Genomic DNA, 24,254 nt, shown 5'->3' on the forward strand with positions numbered 1-24,254 from the left:
GAATCGTCTGATCAGGTCATCTAGCTTATATTCAGGCTATCGGCTAAGGGTATCGATGAAGCTATCGTGGAACTGGCTATTGACTGATATATCGTGGGCCTTGTGGACTATGGGATCGTAGACCTTATTGACTGTGGGAGGCCACCCGATCAGGCCACGATGAGGCATTTTCGACGATAACGGTCCTTCTAAGACTGGTGTTGCGGGTTTGAGTTGCTGGGGGTCGCCATTGAACAGGAGTTGGTATCTCCTGTAGAGTATGGCATATTACTTCAACGTTTAGATCCTCGTGAAAGGCCCTAAACAGCTGATGATAGCACTATACTCTAAAAGAACTGTAAAGATCTACTAATCGGATAGGATATATATGATAAATACGCAAGATAAGGCCATAAGCTATAAATATAGGAAAATAACGAATGTGTCTATATTAAATGCATAATTGAATGGTGATGATCGTGGCTATCTAATCAGAAGAATACAACAAATATTAGACCTTTATATGGCCTGTGACCTAAGATTACATAATAATACCCTTGCTCTTGGCGATGTGGCACCACACCAGTTCAATATTAGGTTTAATAAAGCTTGATTTAAGGTTAAAACGTTTAAGTTTTATTCATTATATATTAAATAATTAATTTATTTTAAAATATAAAATAATTTAATTGTTGGTAAGTACGTACGTAAATAGGAATAACAATAATAACGATAAAGCAATAGCAAGTAAATCAATGGTGTTAAGACTAGTGTATTAAGATGTTTAAAAAAGGAAGAATTTATTTAAGGCTAACTAAGTATAGCGTGTTCTTATATTCCAATAATAGTGGATACCCGACCCCCCTATCCAGTAAAATCGGGTATTTTATCTCTTTTTTTCCTTATCGGCGATAAAGGCACCTTATCATTAATAAGGTGCTTTTATGTTAATGTTATATAACCATCATTAATATATTATTAATTAAACCTTTTTTAATATAATCGTTATAAAAGTATTATATCTTTTATAAAAATAAAATAAAACGTAATTATTTTTTTAAAAAATATAAATTTATATTATAAATTATAATATTTTTTAATTATTATTATTATTATTATTATTATTATATTATAAATTTTAATATATAATTATAATGTTAAAGTTTAATAATTTAAAACGCGTAAAAATTAAAAAATAACGTTAAAGATAAATTTATAAATAATTTTTAAAAAATTATATTAAATAAATAATAATTACGTTAAATTAATTTTATATTATAAACGTAAAATATGATTTTTTATTATAAATTATTTTGTTTATTTATTAATTTATAAATAATATACGATAACGTATAATAATTTCGTTTTAATATAATTTTAAAATTATTTTTAAAATTTAAATAAAAATTTTAAATTTTTATTAAATATTATAACTTTTAAAATTTCTTAATTACTTATTAATAAAACATTATAATAAACATTAATTTAATTAAACGTTAATTAATTATATTATTTTAATAAAATAATAAATAAAATTTAAAAGTTTTAACTTTAAATTAAACTTTATTAAATTTAATATTAAAGACTTTTAAATGGTAAAAATAAAAAAAAGGAATGACTTATATTAAAAGTGGATAATATTATGTAAAATAAATGTATACGATTATAAATAATATTTATATTAAAAATATAATTACATGATTAAAGTTAAAGTTATTTAATATTTTAATATTAATTTATTAAATAAATCACATTATTTAATATTTTATAAATAAAAAATAAATTTATTAAAAAAACCAATTAAATAAAAATAATATTTTTTTAATTTTTTAAAATATAAAAGTAATTAATTTAAAAAAGTTAATGTTGGGATAACGGTCACGTGACCTCGTCACATGACCAGGGTTATGCCCACACACACCGCCCACGCACAGCCCACGCATCTGTACAATAGATATCTTTCCCCACTCGGGGGAACCCCTCCTCTCTTACCTTAATACAACCAATCAAAACACGATCGTTATTTGCATTCCCTTTCATATTATTACGTAATACATAGTCAATCCAACAGTTAAAATAATTAATAAATTAATAATTATATATTTAATATAAATATTAAACAAGACTTAAACGTCTTGGCCTTGGATCAAGCTTTATTAAACCTGATATCAAGGACTTTTAAATGATGACTGATGATAAAAAGGAATGACTTGTATTAAAAGTGGATGATACTATGTAAAATAGGTGTGTGCGACCATAAATGGTACTTATACTAAAAATATAATCACATGATCAAGATCAAGGTCACCTGATACACCAGCATTAGTTTAATATTATATAAAAACGTTATTAAATTATTAATATTTAATATATAATGTTATTAAAATTATTAAATATAATTAATTAATTAAATAAATATTTATAAAATAAATAATTAAAAAGCAAAAATTATTAAATAAATAATTTAATTAATAATTTAATTTAATTTAATTTCCCGTTTTAAATTATATAATTTTATATTAATAAAAGTAAAAAAAACAATAAAACTATTAATTATAATAATATATTATATTATTCTTATTATTTTTATATTATGAAGTATTTAAAAGGAATATTTAATATTTATAAGATATGTATACTTGTATATACACTAAGTGGGTCTAATGACCTTAGGTCATGTAACAGCTAGACAGCGAAAATTGCTAAATCAGAAATATCTCATATTTCCATTGGTTGGAGATAGGATCGGATAAGATATCCTCAAGATATTTACTCTAGCTTTGCTCTACTTGCTCTAGGTCGTACAGCCATATTTTACACTAGTACTTTTAACGGTTCTTGGGTCGTAGATTACGAAAACTATGAATAATAGTAATCTCGAATTAGCCTACGTTATGTACCCAAGGTAAGTGTCTTATGTAAATCATTCCTCTTATGACTTTCTCTATGTTAAGCTTCGATGCAAGGCTCCGGCTAGGACCGGGTTGCCCCACTATAAAAGCGGTACGGAACAGGGGAAATAGAGTGGATACGTAACGTATCGTATGAGTTCCCGAACGCCGCGGTAACATTAGAAATTGTTGAGTTTCGGTTAGGTTACCTGCGATCCTCTTCCTTGCAACTCTTCTGTTCAACCTCAACCATCTCCAATCGCAAATATTTTGCTAAAGATGGTTGTAACGACGCGGTCTAAGAAACGCGTTAGCGATGATACCTTCGATACGACGACGACAACAACGACGACGAAACGCCCGAGACTCGAAGAGAAGACCGACTTGACACGATGGCGTATGCTAGACGAGAAGGGGAGACATACTTGGCATTACTTAGAAGACGACGAGGCTATAGAGAAGTGGCCGCAGAGTTATGCTGATAGGTGGTATCTTGGATTGGACACTGTGAGATTTCCGTCGTTCCGATTATTCCTATCGCGCCGCGATGGCGTCGCTTGAGCGGTATGGCTGACTGTTCCATTCGTTATAGGGACTCCCCACTCTACCAAAGCCAAACAAACCCCTCGATTCCGTCGTCAACGGCTTGACGTTCTTTGAGAAGCTTCAATTACCTTCCGGCCAGTGGGGTTGCGAATATGGAGGGCCCATGTTCTTATTACCGGGTATCGTGTTTACCTGGTATGTGACGAAGACGCCGATCCCGTGGTATACCGCGACGGAGATAAAGAACTACTTATTCGCCAGAGCAAACCCAGAAGATGGAGGATGGGGCTTGCATATAGAAGGAGAAAGCACTGTTTTCGGAACTGCGTTGAATTATACCGTCCTTCGTATCATCGGTCTCGATCCCGAACATCCGGTCATGGTCAAGGCTCGAGGGACGCTACACAAACTTGGAGGAGCTACATGCGCTCCCCATTGGGCCAAGTTCTGGTTAAGCGTACTGGGTGTTTGTAAATGGGATATCGTCAACCCTATACCCTCGGAGCTGTGGCTACTACCTGACTGGGTGCCCTTTGCCCCTTGGAGGTGGTGGATCCATATGCGCCAGGTCTTCTTACCTATGGGCTACATCTACGACAAGAAATGGTCCTGCGAGGAGACCGATATCATTCGGGCCTTGAGACAAGAGTTATTCTTGGAACCATGGGAGAAAATCGACTGGGTCGGAAACAGAAATAGTATATGTTCTGTCGACAACTACCATCCAAAGTCCTGGCTTCTCAACACGGCCAACTGGTTCCTCGTTAATATTTGGAACCCGTACCTCCGTACAAAAGGGCTTGCTGACAAGGCCCAAAATTGGGTCAGTAAATTAATCGATATGGAAGATGAGAACACGGACTTCGCAGACTTGGCACCAGTGAACGCGGCGATGAACACTGTCGTTTGCTACATCCGCGACGGCCCAGGCGCCTACTCGGTCAGGAGACATATCGAAAGATTAGAAGATGCGCTGTGGGTCAATAGCGAAGGCATGCTTTGTAACGGCACCAACGGTGTTCAATGCTGGGATACCTCTTTTCTGATACAGGTCACGACGGATGCGGGGCTCGAGCAAGATCCTCGCTGGAGACCGATGTTAAATAAGGCGTTGATATTTCTTGATAACCAGCAGATACGAGAGAACTGCAAAGACCAAGACCTCTGCTATCGGCAGCAGCGGAAGGGTGCGTGGGCTTTCAGTACTAGGGACCAGGGATATGCCGTATGCGACTGTGTTTCGGAGGCGTTGAAGTCGGTCATCCTCCTACAACATACTCCTGGCTACCCCCAGCTTCTTGAAGACCAACGCATATTTGACGCCGTCGATACTCTTCTTACTTACCAGAACAAGTCTGGCGCTTGCTCGTCGTACGAGCCGACACGGGGGAGCGAGCTAATGGAAATGCTCAACGCGGCAGAGGTCTTTGGTAAGATTATGGTCGAATACGATTACGTCGAGTGTACGACAGCAGTAGTCACGGCGCTCTCCTTATTCCAGAAGCACTGGCCCGACTATCGGACCAAAGAGATCAAGGGATTTATCAGACGATCGGTCAAAGCAGTCAAGTCGTTCCAAAAACCAGACGGATCGTGGTATGGCAGCTGGGCCATATGCTATACCTACGCGACCATGTTTGCCCTAGAAAGCTTGAAAAGCATCGGTGAAACTTATGGCAATAGCTCTTACTCGAAAAGAGGTTGTGATTTCTTAATTTCCAAGCAGAGGAAGGACGGGGGATGGTCCGAAAGCTACCGCGTAAGATCATGGAGTCCTTTGGATTTTACGTAGACATATGTGATGCTAACAACTTGCAGTCCTGCGAAAAAATGGTATACACCGAGCACTCATCGGGATCCCAGGTTGTGATGACAGCATGGGCCTTGATAGGTCTCATGAAAGCGGATTACCCAGACATCGAACCCCTGAGAAAGGGTGTCAAACTCATCATGGACAGACAACAACCAAACGGTGAATGGAAACAAGAGGCGATAGAGGGCGTGTTCAACAAGAGCTGTATGATTTCATACCCGAACTACAAATTCACCTTTACGATGAAGGCCCTCGGAATGTTTGTGACGAGGTACCCGAATGAGAGGGTAGTATAATGGGTGTAAGCCTAGTGTGTAGGGTATGTGATAATTGATATCGTGAGGACGATGACGCTGTGATGGGTAGACTGGGCGGGATAACTAATTAATTCTAATATTCTTAATGTATTATGATAGCTGTCACGTACGTCATCCGTCCTGGCGCGGTAGCACTGACGTAGTTGGTCTTACATAGATAGAATGGTCCACTAATTTAGATTCGTTCGTTGACTACCTAAGTTGAAGGCAGATCTCCAGATCTTTAATAACATAATTCCTAAAGCTTATTTGAATATCACTGTATAAATAAGTATTTGGTAAACTGAAAGATCAAGTATTAACTACCAACTCGTGAATGGGATGGTTTACCTTCATACAGTAAGTTATGGCAGCCTTGGCGTACGTAGGTACCTAGGTATGTACAATACTTCGAAGCATTTGGCCTAGACCCCGGGCGCTAGGCGGTGAGGTGTAGCCTAAATTTAACCTTATACCGCCTGCCATTTTTAGCTATAGATCCAGCAGAATAGCGGAAACCCCACTATGACTAGTAGCTTCTATGGTGAGCAAGCTTTGGCTCTTGCTGAAGTAAACCAACCTAGTTCAACTGAAGCAAGACCAAGCAACAACTTTATCAGTCTTGATAATTTAGATATCTTAGTAAAAGGGACCTAGCACGAACACTCGCCAGGTATTTAAACGACCTGTTACTTGGAGTTGTGTGATTCAATCTCGTTCTCGTTCTCGTTCTCGTCGTAAGGAAATACAACCCTCAATACAACCCCCACCCCCATTTCGTGATCACCTACCATCTACAAATTTGGCCGAAGAAAGACGTTATCTTTGGTGTCAACGTCACTCATCGTGATCCACTTTAATCGGTACTACCTCGATAAATTATCCATCTTCTTTTCGAGTCAGGGATAGCCACGATGTCATCCGCCGCCTTTGCCGACGCAGGTACCAAGGCCGTGGCCGCTGGCAAGTATACAGAAGGAATCGAGAAATTATCCCAGGCTCTCAAGGAGCGCCCAGCACCTCTTTGGCTACTCGAGCGCTCCAAGGCGTATTTACGAACTAATGAATTTGACCTCGCATTGCACGATGCCGAGCAAGCTTTGCAAGTAGCCTTCTCGCGGGCTAATCGAGACTATATGGCCGAGGCCCAGATTAGACGAGCTATCACCCTCTTCCGCATGGGTCGCTATGCAGACGCTGATATCTGTGCGTTCTGGGCTATCAGACTGCTCGAGCAATCCAAGGCTACCGAAGATGACGGCCAGCAGAATAAGGTTGACGAAAATGGAGATTATGTCGTGCGTGCTAGTGAAATTAAGAACGCCGAGAAATCGGATAAGGACCGACAAATCGCTGCTGCTATGGGTGGCGCGAGTAATTCGAAAACCACTACCTTAAAAAATCAGGCAACTTCGTGGCGTCTGCAGGCCTTGAATAAGCTGGAGAACTTACCTGCCGGACATGCCGGTTTGAAGGTGAACGTCTCGAAATATCCTAAGCCATCCGAGTTGCATTCTGCCACCACATCTGATGAGCACGATGCCGACCCTAGTATGGTTCTATCCGCATCCGCGACAGGCCAAGGTCATGATGAAGGCGCAAAGCGTGACGCCTGGGAGAACGTCTGGAAGCAATTTTCGACCGCCTTCGTGACAAAAAGTATCAGATCGAGCTTCTACCAGACGGACACTACCATCAATGTCGACTTCTTCGTAAAGAATGTGCCCGCAGACCGCTTTGCCGTGTCTACCCAGCCTCGAAAAGTGGTTATGGGACCAATCTCAAATACCGACTCTAGCCCCAACTCCCTCCAACTCCACCTCTGGGGCAGGGTTAAGCCTGCTGAAACCAAACACACAGTTAAATCGATGAAAATCGAGCTAGTCCTCAAAAAGGAAACGCCAGGCAAATGGCCCATGCTGCAGCGGGAGGATTCCGATGGATTTACTAACATTGCGGGGAACACTAAGGTGGCCCCCTCGTTCCAGAGATTCTCCACACTCGTTTCTCGCCTGGGGTTCGTGTCCGATCCTGTCGAGCTTATTGCCTAGGACTTCACAGCGCTAACCCGTTTTTAGGTACCATCATCCCGATGACCTCGAACTTCCAGATGTTAGTCTAGATCTGGATGCTTGGTACGCTCATCTCTTGGGCAAGCTTGCAGCTGGTCTAGATGAGCGCGAGGCATCTTCGGAGATACCAAATGCTGCACCCGAGGCTACGTCGCCCTCTACGTACGCGAGCGCGAGCGGCGCGACTCAGCCCAACAGTAACCCCGCGCAAGCTAGCGATCCTGTGCTTAAGCCTACTCCAAATTCTAGCGAGGCATATTCGACGAAGACCGTCGGTAGCGCCCAAGCCTACCCTACTTCTTCGAAGAAGGGGGCAGTGAATTGGGATCGGATCGGTGATGAAGACGGAGGTGACGAACCCAAAGAGGATGCCGATGTTAACTCGTTCTTCCAGAAGCTCTACAAGGATGCGGACGATGACACGAGGCGTGCCATGATGAAGAGCTACGTCGAGAGCAACGGCACATCGCTCAGCACAAGCTGGGCTGAGGCCAAGGGCAAGACGTACAAGACTCTGCCACCCGACGGCGCCGAAGCCAAAAAGTGGGATGAGTGATATCCTACGTGATTGGGTCGTCAGCTTAGTTTGTGCTTTTCACGCGCATGCTTTTGTTACGGGCAAATAGTAAAAAGGAATGGATGGTCGGAATGATACCAAATGTAGTTACTCGTCAATGCAATAATACGGCGTATTGCGACTAGAGTCGTACGTTTTATTTCAAGGTCGGTGCGTTAATACCACGGGTTGTTTTGGGCTTGATATCGTCTTTTACCATAAGTCCGACGAGCCCACGGTTGGGAACTTTGGACGCGGTGAGATACGCATGTTGGCTTGTCTGTGCCCTCTTCAGGATATACCTACTAACATGGGCAAGGTAGGGGGAAAGCCAGTATGTCACAAGACTATACAGAATCTACGGATCCGTACGCGTGATTTCATTAAACTAGAATATCGACCTATAACGTAGCCTCTACCGACCCTACCAGGCCTTGCCAACGAACCAGGTGAGCGGATTGCCGCAAAGTTAGGCGGACTAGAACGGATGACGTTTCTAGAAATGGCGATTGGCGGTATTAAAAATATCTATCCACCCATAACCACGGTCTCGGTGCCAAGCTTCACTACGGAGGGTGTGGGCTCAGATACCACGTTTTACGTAGTGCTTCCCCGGCATTTGTTTTATCACACTTCTCTACGACCGCCCCCTGGGGTCATCCCCATGGAAGTCGGAAATCCAGCCGGTCTCATTTCCAGTTGCCGGCACGTCCTCTGGTAACCCTTTCTGTTACTCTTGGGTCTTCAGCTGAATATCCTTGCCATGGTGGAATACTCCCCGCAATTTTCCAACGTTAACTCGTAGCCTCTCCACATAATGTCCAGACCCTCTTGTCTGAGCTTCTTCATCAACGGCAAGGAAGACCATACCAGAGGCTTCGGCAATTCGCTGATTGGTCAACTTAGGGTTCGCCGAGGTTAATAAGCTTGAATAAGCTATGGACGAACGTGCATCGTGTATCAGGCGGTATGTCGACGAACTCCTGTATCATTTACCCGACCTTCCAGCAGGTAACTGTCGAGTAATTCATATATCCAAATTGCCCGTAGATCTGGACCACGGCGGGATCGTAGATTGTTGAAGACCCTGAGTCTGCTTAATGATTCTGATTAATTCGACTGATTAAGCAATTACTTCATCATCATCAAGAGCAACGTCTTGTCATCACTCGCCTTGTTGTCATCTATTTTTGTTTCTTATATTTGAATCCCACGACGGCTCCTTCAACAGGAGTAGCGTGTAGCAAGCATACGCAAGGGATGTTCTCAACACGACCCATCTGCATAATTCCTATCGCCTAGAGGCGTCTCTAGACTTGCCCATATATATTTTTGTATACCATCTTCCACGTAGGCTCTTCATCATGAGCGCCGACGAGGTCACGATCTCCCCGACGAGGACCATCCTCCTCTCGGCATGGAACATCTTCAAGGAGCAATGGCCGCTTCTTCTCCCGCTCTTCATCATCCTCCGGATTTTATATAAGCGTTATGCTTCACCGTTACGCGAGTATCCCGGTCCCTTCGTAGCCTCTTTCACCCGTCTCTGGAAAGTCATGTCCACGATCTCCGAACAAACTCATCTGCACCACATCGAACTGCACCGCAAGTACGGTCCCATCGTACGAATCTCGCCCAACGAGCTCTCTTTTTCATCTCCAACGGTCGCTCGTCACGTTCTCTCAGCCGGGAAGCGCTTCTATAAGACGGACTTTTACTCGGTCTTCCCGCCGCCGGAGAACCCGGATATCTTCACCGAGATTCGCGAGGATGTGCACGCCATGAAGAAGAAGGTGGCCAACGTGCCGTACTCGATGGCCGCCATGCGCCAGCTCAGCCCTTTCATCGATGACACCATCGACTTCCTTGTTAGCCGGCTCGACCAGTTCTGCCCTGACACCGCCATACCCGGATTCCAACAGGCTGGTCTCCCTGGCCGAAACACTATTGTTAACCTTGGCGACTGGCTGCACTTTTTTGCCTTTGACGTGCTTGGTGAGGTGGCCTTTGGAAGGTCGTTTGGCTTCTTAGCTGCCGGCGTCGACAAGGAAAACGCCATCAAGACCATCGACAACAGTCAGAAGTACAACGGTATCGTTGGTCAGATTCCTGAGATCGATTGCCTGCTAAGGAGGAACCCACTCTGGAGGTGGATTCCCGCCTTCGACCCCAACAACGCGGTCATCACCCGCATCGCCCGCGAGGAAATGGAGAAGCGTCGCCCCTTCGAAGTTGAGCGCGATGGCAAGGGTGCTAGCAGCGATGGTCGCGAGGACCTCCTATCGTCTTTGATCAAGGGCCACCTGAAGGACAAGAGAAAGTTTCACGAAGGTGACATCTTTGCTGTGGCTCATGGTGCTATGTAAGTATACTTGCCCCCTTAACCCTGTTCCTAGCAAGTCAAGACCAAAGGGCCTAGCCAGCTAACACGACGGACACAGCTTCGCTGGTTCGGACTCGACTGCTTCTTCCATGCAATCCTTCTTCTGGCACGTTCTATCTGCCCCCAAGGTACTTGAAAAGTTGGTAGAGGAGATTGATACGGCGGCACGTGATGGAACGATCTCGGCGCAAGGTAACATCCAGTGGACTGAGGCTCAGAACCTACCATACTTCCAGGCGTGCCTAAAAGAGGCGATGCGCATACGTCCCGCGGTCGGTGTTAACATCGCTCGATACGTGCCTCCAGAGGGCATCGAGATCGAGGGCCGTCACATCCCCGGTGGTACACGACTCGCTCTCAACGGCTGGGTTCTGCACCGCGACAAGGCCACCTTCGGCCAGGATGCCGACTACTTCCGTCCGGAACGCTGGCTTGAAGACCCCGAAAATGCCAAGGTCATGGAGCGATATATGTTCCAGGTACGTTACGATGGAACCTCATCTTGAAACATCCGCGCACTAGATACTAACATCAACAATAGTTTGGCGGTGGTGCTCACGTCTGCATCGGTCGGAACCTGGCGCTGCTCGAGATTAACAAGGTGATCCCTCGCCTTCTCCGCGACTTCGAGTTCGAGCTGGCCTACCCGGGCCGTGAGCTCAAGGCGAAGGCGACCTTCTTCGTGGTCCAGGAAGGCCTCGAGGTGTACATCTCGCGAAAGCAGGGCGAGAAGGAGACGCAGAAATAAAAGCTTAGACTTATACCATAGTTCTTCAAAGAACAAACTTAATGATGCTACTAATAATAGTATCGGGGACGGCGGGCAACGGCGTTGTTGTGTTAGAGCTGGGCTCGCGGCTTACGAAAAAAAAAAAAAAAAAAAAGCTTCACTGCTCAGACGGTTGTTTTTACTTGGGCAGCTTGGGCAGCTTGGGCAGCATGTTTTTGCATACCATTTCACGCAGCGTTTTTTGTTGATTACTTTTCTTTCGAAATGATATTTATACAGCACAGAGGTTGTAGATGGACGAGATACACGCGCAGCGCGTTATATATACCAGGAGATGTGTAGTAAATTGCTTACTGTATATGAATATTTGGAGCGAGTTCGATGTAACTAATGACGATGTTTCGCTACTAGAAAATATTGCGAGAGGCGCAGCTAGTTACACAAACTCGGCGATAGGGTCTAATATTATGTTGACTTTTCTTTTGATAACTGAAGTATTAGGATTAAGAAGCATGAGGTTCTTTCTTTTGAAGTCTTATTGCTTATACCTAAGCCATGTGTGAGTGAAGTTATTGTGAACTACACCGTCTCTCAACGCCCATTTTGCGATATCCAATCAAATCGCGAACTATTCCCATGGTTTCCTAATAAAGGGACTCTGATTGGCCATCTTCCTGTGTCCTACGAATCCTCGGGATGCTTCGAGTATGTAAGTTATTCTCTCAACTGAAAAGACAAGTTCTACTAAATTCCCATTCCAGGTTACCTGAGACGATATTCACGGCAATTAGATTGACCATGAAGCCACGTCGTCGTGTTCATAATCATACGTTGTCGAATGTCTAATATGTTACCTTGTGTATGTTTTAGGTAACGAACACTCACGAAGATAACGGCAGTTGAGTCCCACCTATATAGCCGCCCCTTAACCCTGTATATAGCATTTATAGCATTTTGCATATTCGGTAGTTGATCGAACGAGTTCGGCTCTAATTGGACAATCTGAAATTCTAGCATTTTTTTAAAAAAAATTTCACCCGAATTCGGAGATCAAATTGCGATCTGAGCCCATGACAAATGCAACATGTGAAGAGCCTCTTCGATTTATAAGATGCCAAGCTAATCCCCCATGTCCCTCCTAACGTTGTTTTTGGCCGGATGATTTCTGCGCAGAGCCGCCGAAGTTGGACCAGGGAAAAGCAAAAGCCAAGAGTCCATTTATCCGAATCTCAACCACGGCTTATAATGATACCTACCGGGGCACCACGTTCATTCGCGAGCGCTCGATCTTATCTAGACAGGGATCATATGGCACTTGCATTAATCATGCAGCCTCAGGATAAATTAGGGGGTGTATTCCTAGTGTCTTCCTGGAAACTCTCTCCGTCTCTCAACAACATAAGTAACATACGAATTCGGGTGGGCCTACATCGTATCCCACAAAGAATGCGACGAGGCCGAGCGGCATGATGCACAATCACCGTTACCTAATACTCGTCACATACTCTTAAACGATCCATCCACATCTCATCTCATCGCATCACGTCGATTCTAGACAACGCCGAGCGGGGTAGGCAACGCCACAGCGGCCGGTATGCAACATCGTGAGCGCTGTTAGGATCGCCACATCAGTTTTCTCACATCATACCGGCGAGGTTCGCGCGGTCAGCTCGCTTATAAGCAGCCTAATCCTGTCGCCTGTCGGAAGTGAGCCGGCACGATAGCGAATGGGTGTCATATTGTTAGGGATCACGACCTATCGGCTACGCAGCAAATATCGCTGGGCGGCATAGGCAATGCGCAATGGCGAACAACGCGTTATAGGGGCTAGGGGCTAGGGGCTAGGGGCTAGACCCACGAGAATGGTAATAGGCCGCTACGGCGGGCCGCTGTGGTATCCAAAAGCCAATATTACATGCACTTGCTGGATAAGCATTCTTCCTGACTACGAGGCATCAACGATAGCTGACATGGACTATCATGCCTAGCAGGAGTTAATATGGGACATAGAAGGGACCACTCACGTTCATAGCGGTGTTTGTTTCGGCCGCCGGGACGTGCGAGCAGATGCTCGTCATCTACAAATACGGATTTGCCGACATTTGAGACGGGAATAAGGAGAGCTGGTCCAGTTTTCGGGTGGATGCGACTAGTTTCGGCATATGTGGATCATCCACGACGATCCATGTTGTCTGGAACCGTTTAAGGGGGTGGATAAGCACCCACACTACCGGTATAGAAGTGTAGTGTAGAGGTGCCGTTCATCGTTCTATTCCAGGTCGTCGATAGCCGACATCCAGACTCGGCAAACCTGTACAAATTCAAGCTGCTATATATGGATATGAATCTATAGAAGATACAGAAGAGCTGAGATTTGAGTTCAAAAGCTTAGGATGGTGTGGACAATACCGTGGCCCGTGTGGATAATCACGAGCGCTACGTGGTGGGTTTAAGCAACTTTTGGAATACTGTTACTAATTATATGTTCCTAGACTATATGCGGTTCTACCTGCATATAGACTACGGAATAGACTAAAAGCTCTCTATTCCGTAGGAAATTGCGGGATAGGTATCAAGATATACAATAATTTGCTATTGTTATGAGTCCTTGGGCTAGCAGATTTTTATACTTCGAAATATCACAATGGAAGCTGGATAGTTTCAAAGAAAACGACACCATTTAAACGTGAATTAAATTCAGGAAAGTTGAAGAAGGTAAATCTGCATTTCTTACACTGGGATGTAGTTATCAAGGTCGAAAGATGAATGGGTGACATCTTAGATATGTAAACAATGGCAACCATATTTTCATCATACTGTCAAGAACTCACATGTGTTACTTAGGACGTTCATATAAATAAAAGACTAATAAAGTCATTCGACACTCAAGCAACTAGGTTAGAGTATCATATGATCCATATGGTCTCAGTAGCAGAGTAGTAGGCTGCAAGATACAACTGTTGACTATGTAATCTAGAACGCCGGCAACGAAACTAAGGGTAACTCATCGAAAACAGTAGAATGGTCAGGTAACCAACTTGACGGTCTTCGTCAGGCGCTAAGACCTACCTCCTGATGAGTTGTTGGATCCTGATGTCTCGATCGGCGTATACGGTGAGCTCCTATTGGCTATATTCTTACAGCAGCAACAGCCGTAAAAACATGTAGTCGGCCATTAATTTAATGCCGCTGTGCGAAGAAACACTCCGCATGCATGAACCATTATTTGCGAAACCTGGGTACCTACTAACCTAGGTACCCAGGTTATGTTTAGTAACTGGCGGGCGTATATCTCGCTTTGATGGTTTCATAGGTGCTCGATGCTTGCTTTCCTCGCCCTTTCAATTCGATTCGGCTCCGGCGTATCCCGGTAAGCGGATGGTAAATGCCCTTCTAAAGCCGATTTGATCTGCTGGGTCATCGGTCGAGACCACCAGCGCTGCTGTTGGATAACGTCCCCCATTACCCAGTAATTCTCCATACGTAAGTGACGTTTCCATACCCCACGAACTTCTCCCTCCGCGTCTACCCCCCACGTAGCGTCTAGTCGCGCTACGATATCCTTCGGACCAAGAACATCAGTCTTGTTTGTCATATCAGGATCCGCCTCACCAAGTATTTCTAATGCTATTGTACGAACATCTTTATCAGCGAATCCCGTACACCAAATTACCGCATCTGTATCGAGGACGCTGCTATCAGAAAGGCGCAGTCCAGTTTCGATGTAGCCTATAGGCCCGACACGCCCACGTACGGCGACTTTGCCTTCAGCAATGAGATCGGTGCCGCCCACGTCGACGTAATGCCCACCACCACGCTCGACTAAGATATTTTGAATATCCACTGATGAGTCCCTACTGTCAAGGACTGGGAAGCCTGCTTGTGCAAGAGATAGATAGCGGTCCCTACGTAATCAACATCAACCAACTGACATTAGTGTGAGGACGCGACTAAAAGCGATAGAACAGTTTTACCGAGACTTGATAACTAGGGAGTTATTGTCACAGTATCACAGTAAACTAATGATTACGGAAGGGGGGTTGAAAGTAGACTTACGGTTCTTGAGAGGCAAGGTGACGGAGACCGAGCTACCATCGTCGTCTTTATGCCTGCAGCATGGCAGTCTTGCATGATGTCGAATGCAGTATTAGCCGAGCCGACAATAACAACAGACTGCAAGAGAGGTTAACTGTTGCACATGGGTGACAAGGTGCATTTCTACTTACTTTGATTCCTTGCTCCGATAGAGACTGTGCGTTACGAAAATGGACAGAGTGGAGGTTAAGGCCTTTGAACATATGCTCGTTTTCTAGCGTTGGAAGGTTTGGCCTTTGAGACCCGATTCCAGTAGCTTGGACGAAATGCTTGCTTGTGATGGTCTTTCCAGGCTTCCCATCTATAGTCTTAAGCTTAACAGTCCACTTCTTCTCCAAAGTATTGAAAGAGCTTGAGCTTATAGTCGTTGATATAATAACGTTGAGGCCAGATTCGCAGCATATTGACGCAAATGTTCCGTTACTTCGTCCTTGGTAAACCGGTGCGGACTCCGTGAATCCTTTCTACAACCGTATAAACAACTATTAGTCAAGTCGTAGAGCAATATTCTAGCATATAAAAACCCACGTGCATATGGTATCTCACAGCTAGAAGTTGGCACGTGAAGCCTGAGACAGTCGTAACGATGCATCCAGTTATCGCCGGGTTAGGCATTGCGGTCAATGACCACACTATCAGCACCTAGGGCTCTGAGGCGTGCTGCAGTCACAAGGCCGCTAGAATTTCTTAGAAATCAACTAAAAACAAATACCGAGCATGACTGACGAGCTCCTGGCACAAACAATGAGGACGTCGGTCTCGATGGTATCCAAACTATCTAGGTTCTTACTGGAATACGATAGCTGCGTCTCATCTTCTGGATGTTGGACGATGTTCTCGATCCAAGTCAAGGGGGCCCAAATTTTCCATGAAGTAGAACCAGCAGCGACATTGCTTTTCGCGGGTAGCAATAGCATTTTGCCCATGCAGCTCAACGCAGGTGAGGTTGTGCGGAATGATATTCCACAATCAATGAATATCGCTAAGATAGTGAGTAAATTATAACTTCTACTTTAGGCGGGAGGAATACGGTCATAGGACTCACCATCACAGGGCTTATTACAGCGAATTGGGCATCTCCAGCGAGTTCAATATTGCCAACAACCCCACGAAGATATTTCATGTGTAGTAAAGCCTCAGATATGGTGCTAGGCCTCGAAAAGCTTCGTAAGTGACTGGTGAGGGCCACGATATCTAGCCAGTACGCCTGTTCCGTATAGAAACAGTTTACCAACTTCTCGACGTCATTGCTGAGTAAGGCATTCTTAAAAGCATCTACGACGACCTTGGCTTGAATGGTGGGCATATCTCCAGCCATCTCATCTGTATTGACGGCCCCAGGAATAATTTTAGGCAACGGCTTGTAGATGTCCTTTCGAAGATCGGCTTTAAGAGGCCACTCGACATCCAGTGGGGCCACTCCAGGGCTACTGTCCCCTATATAGTGTTAGAATGTTGCCCTTGATATAACTTCGATTTACAAACTGCGGTATTGGTTCTTACTGGAAGACATCTTAGGCAATAATGTCACCACGTTGCTCAAACTGGAGAAAGGGGGGATAGTTTCTTGTATAGAGCAGGATCTATCTAGCAGGCTCAGAGGAGAAGGATTTGAAAAAGAGCTTAGTAGCCTCAAGATACAGGCATGCTTTATCCCTAGTTTCGGAAACCAAGCTTTGTTTCGGTTGATCGAATCTTGGCTCGTACAACCAATCAACAAACTAGAATATCAGTATGTGCATGTCCCCTTTACAATCCACAATCCTACAGTTTTCGTATACTTCCTTAACACGGCAAAATCTCAAAATGGAGTGAACGGAGCCTGAGTCTACGTAGAAGTATTACGACTCAATTCACTCATCACAACGTTCCAAAAGTTCTGTTTGAAGCAAAATCATCGACAACCCCTTACTCAACTTGGCACATAAAACTTATGATTAATGTGTACGAACAATTGAATATATCGTGATAATAAGGGTGGGATGACGCATGCGATAAAAGAAAGATTCAATGCGAACCCAAGAGATTGTTTCAATTCACCATATAATGATGACTGTGTTATTTTTACGTACCCGGTGTACCACTGCCAGCCAGGTCAGCCCGAAAACCAAGTGTTGATACCCACTTGTAGACCGGCAGCTCAAGTAAATGTATGAATTTATTTACATATCTCCTAGTAATAATGGGAATGTCCACATTGATAGTCCCGGAGTCAGTTGACAATACACGTGGATTTTATTTGGCAACATCAACGTGGAAAATTTCTACAACAGCGCCTAGCGGCTAATTGGGTCCCCAATGATGTTTGCTTATACCAGGAGTGAAATCCGTTTAAGTCAACCATTGTCGACTCACAACGTTAATATATTTGATATACAGACGTTCCCAGCTGGCGAGATCATTGGTGTTTAAATCGTAACACAGTGGTGTCTCTCTACTCGACGGTTTGCTGCTTCTACGTGATTCAATATTGACTGGAATTTATAAGTAATGCAAGAAATAGGAATAACATCTATTAACAGAATTAGGTTTCCTCTCCTTTCTTCTGCCTGGAATCGAACAGAGCTAATATCTACATCCATCGATACCTAGGAACCTACAGCCTGATCGTAGTTTATCGTCATGGATTTTGGGGTGGGTAACTTTAACCTCCCAGTAGGGGGAGATTCTGACTTCCGAATGGAGGATTTCGATCCCCAAATGGAAGACTTCGGTGACCAGCTGGGAGATTTTGACTTCTCTATAGAGGGTATGGATTTCCAAATAGCGGGCAACAATCACCAGGCGGAGAATATGGAATACCTATTAGACAACTTTACATACAACAACCCCAATCCTGGCAATGTGTCAGGCAATCGATCCAACCGCGACGAGACGGTAGAACAGACACCGGAAGGAGAATCTAGTGTTCCGTCGAGTCCAGATTCTCAAGTCTTTATTAACTATTTCGAGTGGACAGAGAACAACCTACCCATCGGAGTATCGTTCGACCCGAATGCCCCGGCTGTTACCCCTGAATTCTTGCGCGGATGGACTTACAGACCTGAACTTCCACAGGACGAGAATCAAGTTATCTTCGTGGGTTCGCGTGGAACTGGGTACCGCTCCGAAATGGTTCCGCCTGCCGAGGTTGCCGGTAACGAGCCCGCAGTTCGTCGATCGACTCGTCGCAGAATTACCCCTCGAACTCTATTCCCTAATCAGCGACCAGCATGGGCGATGCTCGCGACGGATTTCAAAACCGTTTCCACTATACCAGATGATGTCTCTATATGGTGTCCCTGTTGTACACGAATACTCCCAAATAGCAGTTTTAGAATGTCGCCTAGAAGTCATACCCCGATGGAGACGTGCATGGACTGCAGAAAGCGACAGGTAACACCTCTGCATAACATGGTCATCTGCTGGAGCTCATCTTCGGATCTCAAAGGTTGCGGAAGATTTCTTCCCCGGGCTAATTTCTCTAGCTTTCACGATTACGCAACGTTTACAGGTATTCTATGTCAAGATTGTAGAGCCTTCGGTCCAGGTCGGGCGAGATTCGATGGTAGATACACTGAGAAGAAGTGATAAAAGGTGAGGGTCATGATAAAGCCTCTTACCTAGAAGCAAGTTAAATCTGTGTCCCATTCTAGGTGAGGGATTCATGTAGCGAGGGAGTTGATTGGAGTTATCTACAGCGGGAAATTGCGAAGACTTATGCACATCTGGTATTATATGAGGCCTCTCTATAGAGGTAGATTAATATTTACTTAGTTATTCACCTATTGAGATGTACTTATGCTGACCAGACTTTTGTTGCTTGCGTGATGTGATTAGAATAACCACCATGGCAATGGTAGTCTTAAAAGGGGATATTTATCTCACAACTAAAACGCATCTACGCGGCTGATAGTCTTGTGGAGGCATCGGGGCTCGTGCCTGGCAGTTACAACTTCAATCGATAGAAAGAAAGAAATGTAATTGTTTGATAAAGAAGTTCTAATAATATGGGATGCTCCCTTAGTTCCAGATTTACCTTTGTATCTCAATGCTTACATTGGGCTAGTCAGACCTCAGGATTGCAGTAACTTACTTAGCTAAGATTTGATGTGCTGTGAAATATCCCATCCCATCTGCTCCATGCCACGACAGTTGCCTTTTCGTTTTCCGGGACAGTGATGAGTTGTTGTGGCTCCCGTTTAGGCATACTGGGACATTGTATAAGACGTTATAGAAATTGCTCTAAGCTCTTGAGGTTTAATATCATATGCGTCAATCCGTGGCCATAATTAAACTAGGTGCTAAATGAGTCTATATAGTTCACTGCTCTTTAGGGGCATCTTCTTAGTTCACAAATAAAGATAGTCAATGGGGTTCCTTTGGACCCCAATCATTCTTTACGATTAACATAGGCACTGTACATTTTTATAGGCCCCAATGGAGACTTTGAGGGGATATTAACCATGTTTTATTAGTCTATAATGTACACCTTATAGCAAAACGCCGATAGGTGGATGACGGCGTGCGGATTGAGGCTCGAGACCCTAGTTACCTAGGTATGTATGAGATCACGAGGCAGCCTTGGCTGGATACAAAGCTGACGAGGAACCTGTGCAACTCAAAGGGCTCGGTTTAAGTGAGGTTGGCTTTGGCATGCGTAGATATAAATACTTCTAATTGATGAAGATCAATAGTGTAAATCAAGTAGAGCCATACCTTGACATCAATCTTAATTGCATGAGAAAACAATTAAGTGAACTGTACATCCAATATGACTTATTGATATACGTAGCTTTTAGACATGCATTGTTAGATAAAATGGATTGATCGCGCTGTAAGAATCATGAATAGAAGGTTTAAAGAGTAGACAGCGATGTCTTTGCACCGTGAAATATTAAGTACCTATCTAACGTAATGATATTTATGCATACATATTTTTATCGTGATATTCCAGCTACCTAATGGTCTTCCATTCTTCTAGAACTTCCTCAGCATCTCTCCAGTCTTCATTTGATTGTATTCCATCCCCAATTGCAAACCTAACTAGCCTCCTTGCTAGCCGATACGCAGGGTGATATGCGAATCGCATATATTCTTTTCCAGCAGCTCTTTCGAATGCTGTCTTGAGCTGATGTCCTTCTACCGTGGGTGGAACATCATTAGCTGTTCGCTCGTCTTCATCTTCGTCATCTAACCAACCCCATAACCAGAGAGGTGGCGCGCAGGCCATAAATTGGGGTGCGAATACGGCGGCGTCCCAGTCGAGAACCGCTGATATTATGGGTTGCTTTAGATCAGATGTTGGGTTGATTAATATGTTACGAGGGGCAAGATCCAGATGGGCGAGGCAGTAGTGAACATTGTTAAACCAACCTCTCTCTTCCAACTCCCCTGCCATGGAGCAAAGCTTGTCTAAAAGGCCCAGCTTTACAGAGGCCTTTGGGAATTTTTCTAAGATATATGCCATTTGATCCTCAAAGTTGCTTAATAGTAGATCGCGTACTGTTTGCGTAGTCGTTTTGGTATTGCTGTATGGCACTGCTAAACTGGTAACTTTGGATCTATACGGTATAACACGGAACTCTGCCTTGAGGTCTTCATTGTCTGAGAATACTAAAGAGCCAGCTTTGTGGCTTCTTACGGCTAGGATCTGGCGGAAAACGTTCCCAAGTTCATGTGCAAATCTTAGTTTTTCGGCGTGATTAAGCTTAGGAAAGCCCGATAATACATCAGTACCCGCAATGCGATTCTGGAGTATGTAGGGAGACTCTAATTCGTTGTCTGGGGTATTATCGAATGTTATGACATTGGGTATTGATATTTTAGTATGCCTCTCAAGAAATTCCAAAGTAGCCACATCGCGGTCTACAGGTGCATTTTTGTACCGGGGAATCCGTATGATATATTGGACTTCGGCAGAGTTCGTACGACTACTTCCTTTCCGTGTTAACCCAATGATGCGATTGAATCCACCTCCTCGTAGCCTCTCTATTATTATGTCGTCGAGAATTGCATCAGGCCAAATGTTATTTAGTGCGAATGAGAGGACATTGAACTGGAACGTGTCGAATGCCTCTTGACCCCACGCAACCGTCGATGTTAAGGAATTCGTGGACGATCCAGAATATGGTGATGCCATTTTTGCTGACAGATTATTTGGGTAGTATTCGTACACCACTTGGGAAACCAGGCTTATAAGATGGAAAGATTGGGCTAGAAACTGGGGTGCATCGGAACAAACTCTTTGTCAAGGAGTGGCTAAGAATATATAGTAGTGTTGTCAACACTTGAACTAAGGTTAAACAATTGTGTATGTTGGTCGCTTTGTACATGTCCAGCTATTATTAGATTTTAATAGATAAGATGCTTTGGCCGTGAGACAATCCTTTGTTCTTTATTAATGACAATGTTTAATACGGACCACGAACTCTCACGTTATTATAAGAACTATCACGAAAGGGACATTATTGAAACTAAGTCAAGGCTATTTGTAGATGTTAGGCCAACACTAAATCACGGACCCCTAATTACATCATGTTCGTGATTAGAAAGGTTTGTCACTATTAACACACATAACTACCGGAACTATGTAAAACTTTATGTCAAGTTCCGATTGGGAAACCCTAACAGGTATATATGCGTTTATGTTATGAACTTAAGTTTGCGTACGCCATGATTATTTAGACAATATCCTCACCCCTTCGCGCAGTACCGCCCCCAACCGGCTTCCGCTGGAAACCAGTCACACCGCCATGGCCGCTTGCACCTTGCGCATTACCGCCGTAATTAGAGGCCCCGGCACCCCATCCGGCCTTGCGTGTCCATAGGGCATCCATAAGCTCGGCGCTGTCGTAAGTGTATAGACATGCCTGTCCGCGGTGAAGGGGAACGTGGTTCCAGCGCCAATCCCAAATCGCGGCGTAACACATACGGTATGCGGAGAAGGCCATAACGGTGCCGATGATGCCGCCCGCCACGACATCGTACCAGTTGTGGAACTCATCGATCGTCAACGCGCCAGCAATCAGCGTAGCCCCCAGTACCGGCGCATAGATCGCAATAAGCTTCCACATCGCCGGGTGGTAGTTTGAGAAGACCTTTAACTTGGCGTTCAAATAGAGGGATAGATAGATGAAGCCTGCGAAGGCTGCCGTGCTATGACCTGACGGGAATGATTCGAGAGAGTCATTGATCTCGTTCTCGTCACCAGTGCAGATCTCTTTAGTGTAGTAGATGTTCGTGAAGCCAGCCCCGTTATAACCAGCGCCCTTAACGCCGGGAGCGTTGCTAGCGAGGCTTACATCAGGCTTGCACACGGCAAGGAAGTGCGGACGCAAGCCGCCGATAAGCCATTTCAAAAAGACCTGGAAGACGGCGGCGGTGATGAGCGAGTATAGAAGGCCAATAACACCATTGCTCACATCCCAGAAGGATCTGATCCGGATTTGCATGAGAAGAATAACGACGATAGGGACCAAAGCCGCGAGTAAGGCTGCTGCCCAGATAGGGACGATCTCCTTACGCAGGGGATATGCGAATTGCGGATATACGACCTCGCCATCGGAGAAGGTTACTGGGAACGATCGAGTCGGAGCTGGTTTCGCTTCGTACACCTATATAGACGTTAGTATGAAAAGGGAAAGACTTGGTGATTGAGGCTATCTAGAAGTGCCAAGCTGGTATGGGCCTAGTCCATATGGGGTGTTGTAACTGTTATCATATGTAAGGTATAGGAACTAGATCTTCCCTCCTAGTAACTTAAACAATAAAACATCATATTCAACACATATTGTGATAGTTGTGATAGCAGTGGAAAGTGGAATTATGAACAGGAAAACATACACCAAGCCCTATAGCGCCCATGCAAGCCATCGTAACGATATCGATCCATGTGACCTTAAGCCACTGACCAAAACTCGGACGGACCGCCATAGGATAGGCTACGCTATCTTGAACATGTCCATTCTGATGTCCGTTACCATTCGTCCCGTCGGCACGACGACGGCTGAAGAGGCCCATGCTGGCCGGTTTATTATATGGTAGGCGATATGGCGTGTACGAGAGATCTTCCTATTCGAGTCCCGGTAAGGGGATGCCCGAAACGTGTGGAGGATGCAAATGAGGCTTTAGTAATGGTATACGAAGCTAAGACTGACTTGACTGTAGTACGGTTGGTAAACATTGACCTGGTCGATCATATAAATATCAGTTGAAAATGGATCATGACGGATTGTAAAGGGGCTTCGTAGTATGTCAAAAGTTGACGTCATGATTAAGCCCTCCGAGCCATGACACGAGTTCAACGCAAAACTGACCAACTCCAGCCAATTCTCAGCTTCGGCAGATGAGCCGAGCACCGTGCTATGCAAATAAAGATGAGACGGTCTGGGTCACATCGTCCTTGCTAAACGAGTCCAATCATCTACTTTCGAGTTAGCGAATCGAAACCTAGAATCGCGATGAGTCGTGGTCTGTTAGGTAAGTTGAGCATGGTGTTGTATCAAATGTAGATATTGACTCCATCTGTTTGGTAGATCTGATTCGTCAACCCCAGAATTGAGCGTCATGGACTGCCCAAAACTTGGCACAACTTGGCAAATGCTTGTCTAGTTGCCGAATCGGGAAATTGGCCATCTTAAGAGTAGCCTCTATGCCATCACGAGGGGAACATATTAGTCCTTGGGTCTGGTTACCATTATTCGCCGTAGTCTTGATAGACTACCATATAGTCGCATAGGTTTAGACACAATGTGGATTACAGACCAAACTCATATCACCAGGTATTCTAGAACCACAATTCTTGATATGCAGCATACCTGAACTAACTTCATAACGTTAGTTCGATCAAGAGGATCACTAGGGGCCCCTGAGCCGTAGTGACGGGCACTAAATCGAGGGCCTAGATTCTGGA

General features: G+C 44.4%; 6 protein-coding genes across 6 annotated transcripts; 3 read left to right on the forward strand and 3 right to left on the reverse strand.

The window, feature by feature from the left end:
- Window positions 1-3,149: 3,149 nt before the first annotated feature.
- On the forward strand, window positions 3,150-8,153 carry F4813DRAFT_378806 (oxidosqualene:lanosterol cyclase; the record flags this gene model as incomplete). Its single annotated transcript, XM_049245376.1, has 7 exons — window positions 3,150-3,377; window positions 3,463-5,175; window positions 5,235-5,516; window position 5,548; window positions 6,429-7,000; window positions 7,061-7,495; window positions 7,743-8,153. 7 exons carry the CDS (start codon window positions 3,150-3,152, stop codon window positions 8,151-8,153), a joined length of 3,642 nt encoding a protein of 1,213 aa, XP_049103066.1.
- Window positions 8,154-9,058: 905 nt separating this feature from the next.
- F4813DRAFT_346432 (cytochrome P450) lies at window positions 9,059-11,471 on the forward strand. Its single transcript, XM_049241845.1, is given in 4 exon segments — window positions 9,059-10,515; window positions 10,595-11,015; window positions 11,078-11,420; window positions 11,437-11,471. The coding sequence occupies 3 exon segments, from the start codon at window positions 9,518-9,520 to the stop codon at window positions 11,282-11,284; spliced, it is 1,626 nt and encodes a 541-aa protein (XP_049103067.1). The 5' UTR covers window positions 9,059-9,517; the 3' UTR covers window positions 11,285-11,420; window positions 11,437-11,471.
- Window positions 11,472-14,348: 2,877 nt separating this feature from the next.
- On the reverse strand, window positions 14,349-16,874 carry F4813DRAFT_399170 (uncharacterized protein; the record flags this gene model as incomplete). The annotated part of the gene is made up of 7 exons (XM_049248140.1): window positions 14,349-15,142; window positions 15,241-15,253; window positions 15,323-15,439; window positions 15,493-15,825; window positions 16,105-16,343; window positions 16,403-16,798; window positions 16,865-16,874. The coding sequence occupies 7 exons, from the start codon at window positions 16,872-16,874 to the stop codon at window positions 14,574-14,576; spliced, it is 1,677 nt and encodes a 558-aa protein (XP_049103068.1). The 3' UTR covers window positions 14,349-14,573.
- A 1,109-nt stretch (window positions 16,875-17,983) lies between these two features.
- On the forward strand, window positions 17,984-18,964 carry F4813DRAFT_399172 (uncharacterized protein; the record flags this gene model as incomplete). The annotated part of the gene is made up of 1 exon (XM_049248141.1): window positions 17,984-18,964. One exon carries the CDS (start codon window positions 17,984-17,986, stop codon window positions 18,929-18,931), a length of 948 nt encoding a protein of 315 aa, XP_049103069.1. The 3' UTR covers window positions 18,932-18,964.
- Window positions 18,965-20,251: 1,287 nt separating this feature from the next.
- F4813DRAFT_399176 (kinase-like domain-containing protein) lies at window positions 20,252-21,512 on the reverse strand. Its single transcript, XM_049248142.1, has one exon. The coding sequence runs from the start codon at window positions 21,480-21,482 to the stop codon at window positions 20,298-20,300; it is 1,185 nt and encodes a 394-aa protein (XP_049103070.1). The 5' UTR covers window positions 21,483-21,512; the 3' UTR covers window positions 20,252-20,297.
- Window positions 21,513-21,956: 444 nt separating this feature from the next.
- F4813DRAFT_346450 (acid phosphatase/Vanadium-dependent haloperoxidase) lies at window positions 21,957-24,065 on the reverse strand. The gene is made up of 2 exons (XM_049241846.1): window positions 23,186-24,065; window positions 21,957-22,956 (listed from the first exon to the last, which is right to left on the reverse strand). Exons 1-2 carry the CDS (start codon window positions 23,360-23,362, stop codon window positions 22,024-22,026), a joined length of 1,110 nt encoding a protein of 369 aa, XP_049103071.1. The 5' UTR covers window positions 23,363-24,065; the 3' UTR covers window positions 21,957-22,023.
- Between the last annotated feature and the right edge of the window lie 189 nt (window positions 24,066-24,254).

This window comes from Daldinia decipiens (assembly GCF_022478715.1).
Source record: "Daldinia decipiens strain CBS 113046 unplaced genomic scaffold F4813scaffold_4, whole genome shotgun sequence".
NCBI lineage: Eukaryota > Fungi > Ascomycota > Sordariomycetes > Xylariales > Hypoxylaceae > Daldinia > Daldinia decipiens.

Coding starts and splice junctions, on each gene's coding strand:
- F4813DRAFT_346432 (XM_049241845.1), top strand. CDS start 9,518: ATGAGCGCCGACGAGGTCACGATCTCCCCGACGAGGACCATCCTCCTC. Junction 10,516..10,594: donor GCTGTGGCTCATGGTGCTAT/GTAAGTATACTT, acceptor CGACGGACACAG/CTTCGCTGGTTCGGACTCGA. Junction 11,016..11,077: donor TGGAGCGATATATGTTCCAG/GTACGTTACGAT, acceptor CATCAACAATAG/TTTGGCGGTGGTGCTCACGT.
- F4813DRAFT_399176 (XM_049248142.1), bottom strand. CDS start 21,482: ATGGCATCACCATATTCTGGATCGTCCACGAATTCCTTAACATCGACG.
- F4813DRAFT_346450 (XM_049241846.1), bottom strand. CDS start 23,362: ATGGGCCTCTTCAGCCGTCGTCGTGCCGACGGGACGAATGGTAACGGA. Junction 22,957..23,185: donor TGGGCGCTATAGGGCTTGGT/GTATGTTTTCCT, acceptor ACGTCTATATAG/GTGTACGAAGCGAAACCAGC.